The following is an 11,083-nucleotide window of genomic DNA, read 5'->3' as shown; positions in this document are numbered from 1 at the left end:
ATGGCCTGCCGGGGGTGCGGCTGCGGCTGCGGCCCCGGGCACCTGAACGAGGACACGGCGCGCTTCCTGCTGCTCGCCGCGCTGCTGGTGCTCTACCTGCTGGGCGGCGCCGCCGTCTTCTCGGCGCTGGAGCGCGCGCACGAGCGCCAGGCCCGGCAGCGCTGGGAGGAGCGCCTGGCCGGCTTCGGCCGCCGCCACCAGCTGAGCCGCGACGAGCTGCGCGGCTTCCTCCGCCACTTCGAGGAGGCCGCCGAGGCCGGCGTCCGCGTGGACGGCGCCCGCCCGCGCTGGGACTTCCCCGGCGCCTTCTACTTCGTGGGCACCGTGGTGTCCACCATAGGTACGTGGGGCGCGGGGGGCGGGGGCGCGCGGCTCCGGGGCCTTCGCCTGGCCCGCAGGGGGGCGCCTGGGCTTCTCCCGCTCGCCCCGCACCCGCAGCCTGAGCGCACGCGGGCGCGTGTGGTAAACGCAGCGTCTCGGCCCCTGCGCTGGCCGCCTGCGCGGGAGCGCGCCCGGCGGACTCGGGCACCTTCCGTCGGAGCCGCCCTGCCCGGGGAGAGGCTCAGACCCGCCGGGGAGCTTGGCCTGAGCTCGGGGAACTTCAGGGAGGAAGCTCGCGGCCCCGGCTGGAGCCCGCACGCGCCTGCGGAGCCCGCGCCGCGCGGGGCAGGGCGTCGGGGGAGGGCGCACATTTAAGGGGCCTGCCCTTGACCAGGCTTATGGGGGACATCAGATCCCACGGCAGACGGAAAGTTAGGCAAGGTGCTAATAAGGCTGGGCCCTGGTTCCTACCAGAATGACCCTCGGGCCGACCCCCCCCCCCCCCGTGGTGCTGGGTGTGGTTTGGGCTTTGCGTTCCCGAGGAGGGAAGAGCTGCGTCCAGGACCCGCGTGAACTGTCTGGTGGGTAGAAGAGGCTGCGCGGGGCTGCCGGCTAATGGGGTGGAGGGGGCCCTTTACCGTCCGACTGAGGAGCTAGAGCTTCTCTAGAGGCCATTGGGAGCCAGTGAAAGTTGTTGAGCAGGAGCGTGGCATGGCTACAGTCGGGACGCCTTTATTCCCCGCAGAAGGAAAAAAGTCGGGCGTCTTTGCCCCACACCCCTAAAGATTGTTCACCCTGGAAACATAACAGGGGTAAGGGGGCTGGGGAAGATGCTGCGGAAACGTTGAAGAAAGAAGAGCTGGAGCAGAGGAGGGGGGGGCCAAGCAGCAAGGCCGCGGTGGCAAACCGCGGGCGCAGGTGGCCCTGTGCTGGCAAGAGAGCTTGTGAGCAGGCGGGGCGACAAGGCGAACTTCCCCGAAGCTCCCACAGGCCGCGTCTTCCGCAGACATGCTGCCAGAAGGAGCACCGGGTGCAACAGAGACCAGCCTCGCCCGATGAGTCAGGAGCGGTTCCAAGGCTCCTCTGGAAGCCCAGGGCTTCCGTTGGCCAGTAGGAGGCAAGGTGGGGGAGACTCCCAATCAGGGGCACACAGGCTGCATCTGAAGGGCTTCATCCTCAGCTGCCTGCCTCACAACCGCCACCCCCCCCACCTCCCATCCCGGTGGCCCTGCCCGTCAGCAGACCATGAGGACGCCACCACAACTGGGTGTCCCGCGGAAAACCCACAGACCTGTCAGCGTTCTCCGCCATGGCCAGAACCCGGCCGGAGGGGGTAGAGAAGGAGCACTGCCCCCCCTTCTCTCCCCCAGCCCACATTCCTCGCAGAATTCTCTGAGCAGAGTTCCCCAAGCCCCTCGTCGCATCACCTCCCGAGCCTCAGAAGACACGTCCAGGATTTCTGTGTAGGGAGCACTCGGGTGAGCAGACCGATGGGCTGCGCTGCCCTCAAACTCCCCTGGAATCTGCTGTGTTTACATAGCAAGTACAGGGTTTTTATTTCCATGGAATGATTGTGTGGGGTGGATTCGATGGGAGATTGGGGGGCTGCGTCCTCGCCACCACACGCCTCCCCTTGGTGCTCCCCTTGGACACGGAGCTAGGAAGGGGCAGAGTGTGTTTAGACACTGGTGAAGAGAGCGCCCTAGGAACTGGGAATGCCTTGGATGGCTGGGCATGTGAGAGGCAAAAGTAGGAAAGTGGAGCCTGGTGCCATGGAAGGAAGCCTGCAGAGTCCGGAGGTGGGGCCGTGGTCCTGCCTCTGCAACGTGGGCAGGCGTCTTACCCGTTTGGAGCCCCATCCCTCTCATCGGAGCTGTCTGCGCAGTGCTCACCTTGGCTTCTGGCACATCGCAGCTGTGCAGTGACTGTTAGTCCTGTCTCCTGCCCACCCCCTGCCCCTTTTGCAGGGTTCTGGGGAGGGACCATGAGCTCACGAAACGAATGTCCTTTAAGACGTACAGAGCACTATATAAGTATGGGCTAATTTTTACAGTTCTGACATTTCCCTGTAAACTGTTTCATTGCTGCTGTAATAACACACTGGCTGCTCTTTATTAGGGGACATGTTAGGCACATACTGTGATTAGTGTGTGACTGTGTGATGCAGCTAATTGTTGCATTACAGTCACTTCATTTCCATCAACAACTCCATGAGGTAGGTACAGTGATCTCCATTTTATAGATGAGGGAACTAAAGCTTCATGTTCTTTGTGAAATAAAGTATAAAGAAGAAAAAAGTGAAAGCATCTGCAACAACATCACCCCGAGTGGACCATTGTTAACATTTCAGTGCATTTCTTTCTGCTTTTTTTCCCTGTGGGCACATACGGACGTATGTATTTTTTAAAATCAGGATCATATCCTGTGAACCATTTATCTTGCATTTTAAACATAACATTACATGATTGTGTTTTTCTTTAAAAAAGCAGTTCCACTGCCCTTTATTCTGCAAAGACTTTGCGGTAACACAACAGGAAGGCATACAGTAAAATCACAACGCGGGAATAAAACTGCAGAATCAGGGGAAAGAAGAACAGAAATATGGGAAACAAAAGGGTCTGGGAAGTTGCTAGAGAGGAGTTTTGTCTTAGTTTAGGCTCCCTCGGAAGCAGACCCGGGGCCAGGAATTTGAGTTCAAGCGGTTTATTTATTGGCAGGTGCCAGGGATGCAGGCAGGTGAGGGAAGGACGTAAGTCAATGTAGGGGTGCGATTAGGCAGGAGCCACAGGGGCAGCTGGTACAGGCCGACCTCAGAGGCATGGGTTTGGTCCCAGGCCACCGTCATAAAGCAGGTGTAGCAATAAAGCGAGTAGAAACCTTTTTTGCTGGTGGGGGGGTGGCTTGCCTTCCATTTGTAAAAAAAGCAACACCTGTGAAGCACATCGGAATGAGGTGTTCCTGTTCTTACTCCCATGTGGGAGCTTGAAAACAGTGCAAAACTCATGACCCAGGGCGAGCCCAGGCAAGGGAGCTGGAGCTTAGACACCCACACCTGTCAGCTGCGGGTTAAAAGGTGCTTGGAGGGCAGGGAAGCACAAGCCTGTAATTCCCAGGTGCTTCTGGTCTAGGGTAGCCCAGTGACAAAGATACAGGCACTGCCCATTTGAAGTCAGACCAATGTGACTAGAAATGTCAAGGGGTCTTCAAGGAGTGTGGGCAGGGGACCCGCAGTGGCTATTCAAGCTTCAGATTTGGTTGCAAGCTCCTTAACAGAATCATGACCCACCCTGGAGTTCTTATTATCAGAGAAAGGCCTCCCCTTGGGATTTTATGTAGAAAGCATTGCATAGGACAGTGGGTCATATTCACAAACAGCATTTTCCTAGAAAATGCGATTGAGTATTTCATGTAACTGTTGTCTGATTGAGACCTTTGATTTAAAAGTCAGAGAAGAGTGGAAAACAGTTTGACAATTTCTCAAAAGGTTAAGCACAGAATTACCATATGACTCAGCAATTCCATTCCTAGGGTATATATTCAGAAGAATTGAAAGCAGAGACGCAAACAGGTATTTATGCAGCCATGTTCGGTGCAGCATTATTTACAATAGTCAAAAAGTGTTTATCAACAGATGAGTGCATAAATAAATGTGGGATGTACATACAATGGAGTATTATTCAACCATAGACAGGTGTGAAATTTTGATATATGCTACGACATGGATGATAGACCGTGAAAACATTTTACTTAGTGAAATAAGCCAGGCACAGAAGGACAAATATTACCTAATTCCACTTATATGAGTTGCCTGGAATAGGCAAATTCCATAGGGACAGAAAGGAGATTTGAGGGTACCAGGGGCTGGGGGAAGAAGAGTAGGTTTGTTTAATGGGTCTGGCATTTTTGTTGGGGATGATAAAGTAAGTTTTGAGGGTACGTAGTGCTAATGGTTATACAACAGTGTGAATGTACTTAATGTCACTGAGTCGTACACTTATGAATGGTTAAAATGATAAATCTTGGGTATATTTTACCATGATTTAAAAAGTTGGAGCAGCCTGGCTGGCGTGGCTCAGCGGTTGAGCACTGACCTATGAACCAAGAGGTCACGGTTCTCTCTCGGTCAGGTTTCAGACTCCATCCCCAGTAGGGGGCATGCAGGAGGTGGCTGATCAGTGATTCACATCATTGATGTTTCTCTCTCTCCCTCTCCCTTCCTCTCTATGAAATCAATGAAAACGTATTTTAAAAAATTAAAAAGTTGGAGCAGAATATTAAGACACAGGGATGTTGATTTCGAAAGAGACTGGTGATCAGACTTGAAGCAAGAATGCATTTGCAGTAGGTACTGCTCAGAGGAGCAGATGGACAGTGTAGCTGGTAAATGACCCTTGTGTAAATATCTTTTCTCTCAGCTGTGCTTTTGTGAGGGGTGTGTTCTGTCTCTGCCTGTGTATTTATAACTCAGCTCCTGTCCAAAAATGATTTGAGGTCTTTGACATATAATATGGTCAGGGTGGGCTTAGGCTTTAGGTTGCCCCTTAACACAAGAGTTTACTTTATACACACAAGGCCTACTGCGGGTGCAATGACTCCCCAGGGCAGCTGCCTCCTGTGGGGCCCAGTGTTCCAGGTTTCTTTTATCTTGTGGCCCAGAAAGGCGGAGAAAGGGCTGGAGAGTGGAGCACCAGCAATTAATTGGCCACCAGCAAGAAGTGACACAAGTCACTCTCACACACATTTCATTGGCCAAATCAAGTCTCATGGCCACACCCAACTTTAAGGACACTCCTCCTGTGAGTGGATATTGGTGAACAGCACAGATGCCTACCCCACATACATGGGTACCATGCACTGGAAAGGGGACACTGATGGAGTGAAGACATTAAGGAGGTGAGAAACGTAGCAGGATAGGACGGTTAAGCCACAAGTTGTTAACACAGAAAGATACACCTCAAAAGGACCTGAGTAATTGCCAAAAGTGAGCCTCAAGTTTTCCAGTTGTCAAAATATTAAGAGGCAAAGACAACCACTAAATGGCTCCCCTACTTCAGGCTGGCTGCTTGGAAGACACCCAACCCTTTCAGACTTGAATAAAAATTTCTCCTACAGATTTTCACGGAGCGGAGTAGATAACACAGTGAGTCACCTCCTCCACAGCATCTGGGCCCTAAATATGAAAGAGAACCGTGTGCTCCTGCATCCCAAATGCAAAGTGCAATTCAGTAAAAAACCCTGTGCAAAATCCAGAGCCATGCAGGGCAAGCATACAGCTCCAGGTCACGTGGTCCAGCAAGGACATTTAGAATTTTCTACCAGTGGTTCCCAGGCTTTGGTGTCCATAAGAACTCACCTAAGGAAAGTGTGAGGCTTGTTAAAATGCAGATGTTTGGGCCCCCCATGCAGAGCCCCTGGTAGAGCACATCTGCGTTTGAAGAAATGTCCCTAGGTGTGTGATTGGCCCGGTCAAAGTACAAACCTTTGGCACTGAACTGAATATTGTTTTCAGAATCTATTTCTTGCTTTATGGAAATAAGGCTGAGGAAAGAGCTTTTGAAACCAAATAATATCCCGTTCAAACAATAAAATATTGGGAAACACAGTTTTACAGTAGAGAGCTATAAACTGACACCAAAGCTAACGAACAGGCATTCGGAAAGAATGAGACATCCCTCTAACACATTGGCGGGTGTCACACGTCGGCGGATGTCACACGTTGCGTCGCTATGTACATCACGCGTCGAATAGGCACTTTACGCCTTGCAAAGCATTTGCGCACACACCTTGTGAGCTGGGCGGAGAAGTTATTAGTTCCATGGAAACCCTTGGCCGAGAGCACATCAGCCCCGCAGACTTGCTTTTCCTTAGTGACCTCAGCACGGTTCCTTTTCGGCGTCTGTCCCTCCGTTTCAGCCCGTCCTGCTCAGGCCTCCCGGCCCTGGACTGGGCTCGATAGTTGACTTAACGCCGTCGCGTTTCCTCAAGCCTCGCTTCTGCTTTTAAACAGCAGGTAACCGCAAGATGATGAACCTCGGGGAGTTCCTTTCCCGTGGGGTCTGAGACGGCACCGTGCAGCTGAGCGAAGGGGAAGCCAGGGAACAGCGGCTTTGTCACCCGCTCCTCTTAGTCCCGACTCTGCGCCCGCTTTTTCATTAGCGCTTCGGTCTTGGGGTTCACCGGTTCCTCTGCTGCGTACGCCACTCTTTGGTCGTCTCGGTAAGTAAAGGACAGGAAGGTGACAGCTGTCGGCGCGGCCTGCAGGCGGGCGCAGCAGGAGGCTGGGAGGCTGCCGCAGGCCCCGCGTCCCGTCCCGCGTGGCCCTCTCCCCTGTTCTCACAGAAACGCTCCTCCAGTTCCCCACGTGGCGACATTGCGACCGCCACCAGGGCAGGAGAAAGCGGGAAGAGAAAAGGCAGGGGCAGGGGCCAGCCCAATCGGTCCCTCGGAAAGAACTTTCCTGGAAACCTCAGCTTCTGTTTCGGCCTCGGGGCGGGGACCACGCGGAATACCCTCTGCGTGGAAGCTCGTGGCCGTCGCGGACACAGCGACGGGTTCCCGTGCGGGGCAGAGGCGAGGACAGTGTTGTGTGCAGGCAGCTCGCGGTGTATCCCCTGAAAAAATACTGTGTGGGCGTCTTTCCTGTGGGGATTATGTGGACGGTATCCTATGAGGAGCCTACTGGGCACTTTTTTTGCTTTGTTTTCATCTATTTGCTTAATTTCATACTTTGGCTCTGATCCTTCATTTATCTTCCAGCTCACTAATTATTTCCTCCATCGTCTGATTACTTAGTAGGGACCTACTATGTGTTCGGCGCTGGTAGAAACATTGGAAGTTCCTCTTTGCTCTTCTCCTGCTGTCTTTATTATCATCTTAGTAGTTCTTGACTTACAATTTCTTTTTCTTTAACATCCTCGGGATCTATTTATTAGAGGTTTGTACCTTTCGCACCCCGTGACCTCCTTCACCCATTTCACCCACCTCCCACCCCCGCCTCTGGCAATCACCAATCTCTCTCTGCTTCTGTGAGTTACGTTTTTTGTATTTTTTTTTTAGAGTCCACGTATAAGTAAGATCATAGATATTTGTCTTTCTCTGACTTATTTCATTAGTATAATGCCCTCAAGACCCATCCGTCTTGTCACAGATGGTAGGATTTCCTTCTTTTTGTGGCTCAATAATATTCCGTATTGTGTATGTGCGTATATATGTCTATATGTGTATGTGTAGGTGTGTGTATATATACGCACGCACACACACCGCATTTTACACCCGTCGATGGATACTTAAGTAGTTTGCATGTCTTGGCTATTGTAAATAATATTACAGTGAACACGGAGGTGCAGCTATCTTGTCAGGTTAGTGCTTTTATTTCCTTCAGATAAATACCCAGAAGTAGAAATGCTGGATCATATGGTGGTTCTAGTTTTAGTTTTTTGAGGAACCTTCACACTGTTTTCCACAGTGGCCACAGCAGTGTACAGCCCCCGAGCAGGGCACCAGGGTTCCCTTTCCTCCACATGGCCGCCGTGCTCTTTCTGATAATGGCCATTGTAACAAGGGTGGCGCGAGGTCTCGCCGTGGTTTTGATTTGCGTTCCCCTGATGGTTGGTGACGCTCAGCACCTGCTCCTGTGTAAGGTTGGCCGTCTGTTTAGAAAAACGTCTATTCGGATCCTCTGCCTCTTTTTTAATCAGCTTGTTTGGGTTTTGTTGTTGTTTGTTTGTTGTTTTTGCTTTTGCTTGTGTGAGCTCTTTATGTATTTTAGATATTACCCTTATCAGGTATAGGACTTACAGATATTTTCTCCCATTTGGTAGATTGCCTTTTAATTTTGTTGCTAGTTTCCTTGGCAGTGCAGCAGCTTTTTTTTTTTTTTTTTTTCCTAATATATCTTTATTGATTTCAGAGACAGGAAAGGAAAGGGAGAGAGAGAGATAGAAACATCAATGATGAGAGAGTCGTTGATCGAGCCTGCAACCCGGGCATGTGCCCTGACTGGGAATCGAACCCCGATTGCCTGGATCCTCGGTTGATGCTCAACCACTGAGCCACGCCCGGCCGGGCGCAGAAGCTTTTTATTTGACATAGTCCCACTTGTTTATTTTTGCTTTTGGTGATTATAATTCTTACGCCTCTTTTCCCTGTTAGAGTAGATTCTCTTCATACAAGCTCGCGCAGCTGCGAGGTCCCTCCTGCCCTAGTTTCCTGGCTATTTCATATAATCCCTTCCCACTCCCAGTAGAATCTTCAGACCTTTCTTAGGACTTAACATTTTAAAACTGAATTTATGTTATATTTAGCATTTTCCTCACTAAGCCCTGTTTTGTTAATTCTGGCTGTTGATATTTTCTGCTCCAGATGTTATATTTGGGTATTTGGTATGAAGGCATGCTTGTACTATTTCTTCACCTACCATATTTTTAGACTTATTTGTGTGTGTTTATTTTTTAAATTTAGCAGCCTATGAGCCAGTACCAACACCTGTAAAAAGAAATGTGTGAAGGGTGTGCTTCGACCACGTAGGGATATACCTGGGTTCCATTGAATGGATGATGCTGAAGACTGAATTCTGAGAGTTGATGACTTAAAGGAAAAACCATCACCTTTTCTTCAATTAATTGAGACAGATTTCCCGGAGGACATGGGGTCTGGGGGCTGGTTGGGAAGAATTGCTGACCTCATTCTCTCAACAATCCTTTGAGTTAGGGAAGGGAAGGCTCAGAGTTAGTAACTTTCTCAAGCACATAAAGCTGCTAAATAAGGGCATGTGTGAATTAGGGATTGTATTTAGCTTCAAGTTACAAGACCCGAAAAGCACACACAGGCTTGGTTGTGTCCCAGAAAAGAGGTCTGCATTGCATGTAGGCAGTTCAGAGCTGGTGACTGTGCAAGGTCAACAGGGAGTCGGGCCTTTTCAGCTCTGCCCTCCCTGGGGTGCCCTGCTCCTCAGGGCTCAGCGTGGCTGTCGGAGCTCCACCCATCACATCTACAGCACAGGTACCTCCAAGGTGGCAGGGTGGAAGAAGGGGAGAGGAAAGGGTGTCTTTGCCCTTTCAGGGAGCGGTCTTAGGTCGGTTTCTCCAAGAAGCAGACTCTGGGCTAAGGGTTTGGCTGGGAGTGATGAAGGAAGTGTTAGCAGAGGAGACCAGTCGGAGAGTGAGAACATGAGGGTGAGAAAAGGGAAGGAGCCACCTAGGGGGGTATGTTATGGACTCTGGAACAAGAACCACACCTTGGTGTTGGTCCCACCTTGAGGGAAAGGAACTGGCTTTTCCGTTCCCACAGTCACTCCTGGGCTCTGGCGAGGGGTGGGCAGGACCTAACATAACACGTCAGGCACTCACTGTCTGTGGTCACAGGTACACACTCTTGGCAGCCAGCCTGCAGCATCTGGGTGTGGAAGACACGCCGCGCTGGTCAAGGGGCTTCAGGGGCTCTGAGTGGGGCACACACTACAGCAGGCTCCCCGGGAATTCCACATATTTCCCTTATGTTTCATTGTCCAGAACTTTGTCATATGGTCCTACCCAGCCGCGGGAGTGGCTGGGGCATGAAGTCTTTATTCCAGATTGTACTGTGTCAGACAATGGTGACCGAGGCAGAACGAGAGAAAGAACCCTGGAGGCACCTCCCGGAGCTCGCCACGGGGATGTGACAGTGACTGAGTCACGGGGAGCCTCAACTCTCAGGCCACGGGGAGGGATCTCCGCCCGGCGGCTGGCCTGCTGGCAGAGACTGGGGAAGAATCGCACGATAGAAAGGGGAATGTCGGGAGGTTAATTGGCAGCGTGTATCATCTCTTAGAAGAAGAGTCTGGAAGCTGGGAGAGCCGGGAGGAGTCCGTGACTACAGCCCAGGGTCTGGAGGCCGGGACAGCAAGGATCCAACAGAGGAGACCAGAGAAGGGCAGGTGAAGGGCCACCAGGGCCAGCCCGGTTGCAGAGCTCAGATGAATCGCCTCTGCCTCCCACAGGGAACAGGGCAGAGCGTGGCAAGGGCAGGACGCAGGGGGGTACCCAGGGCGCGTGGGAGCAGACCAGTGCGGCGTTGGCCCTGCGGGGCTGGCAGGTGCCATTGCTTCGGCCTGGCCTGGCTGTCCTGCCTCCCTCGCCTCCCCACTCCCTGCCTCCCATCCTTCCTTCCCTTCTTAACTAAGGCTGTGACTGATGTTAGTCTCCAAAGGAAAAACAGTAATGCAAATAAATATTTAATCCTTTATTTCTTGTTAAACTAAAGCCATTAATAAAATTAGTTCTCTTACAAAAAATATTTAATGGACAGGAAAGATAATTTTTTTTGTTAATCCTTACCTGAGGATATTTTTCCCATTGCTTTTTTAGAGGGGGGGGGGGAGAAACATCGTGTGAGAGAGGCACGTCGATCGGTTGCCTCCCACACTGGGCCCCAGTTCGAGAACCTTCAAACCTGTGACCCCTCGGTGTGTGGGCCAACGCTCTAACCACTGAGCAATGCTGGCCAGGTCTGAAAAGATAATTTATTGACATGTATAACTGACATTCGCACCTCAGACAGGCTGGATCTATGGGTTCAAACCATGTCAGCAGGTCTCTGTCTGTCTGTCTCTGCTTTTTTCGTAGGAGCGCCAGGCTTGGGGCCCCCTTCAGAGCAGTGAAGTTGGTCCCAGCAGCTTCAGGCTGACATGACCCTTAGCATCTGGACTCAGAAGGAAAAGACCCTGTCTTCCCAGAACCCCTGAGCGGAGCACTGCAGGGCCCTGCATGACATGTTTGCATGACAG

At 51.6% G+C, this 11,083-nt stretch overlaps 1 protein-coding gene across 1 annotated transcript in view; it reads left to right on the top strand.

Moving 5' to 3' along the window:
• The window catches only part of KCNK13 (potassium two pore domain channel subfamily K member 13), a 58,333-nt gene continuing 47,250 nt past the window's right edge, over nt 1-11,083 (top strand). The window contains exon 1 of the mRNA XM_087813853.1: nt 1-340. Within this exon, the coding sequence (XP_087669979.1) occupies nt 1-340 (340 nt within the window). The remainder of the gene's footprint in view (nt 341-11,083) is intronic.

The sequence above is a fragment of the Miniopterus natalensis genome, chromosome 1, assembly GCF_054644295.1.
Source record: "Miniopterus natalensis isolate mMinNat1 chromosome 1, mMinNat1.hap1, whole genome shotgun sequence".
Lineage (NCBI taxonomy): Eukaryota > Metazoa > Chordata > Mammalia > Chiroptera > Miniopteridae > Miniopterus > Miniopterus natalensis.
The sequence above is the reverse complement of the archived record's forward strand: the minus strand, read 5'-3'. Positions and strand labels throughout refer to the sequence as shown.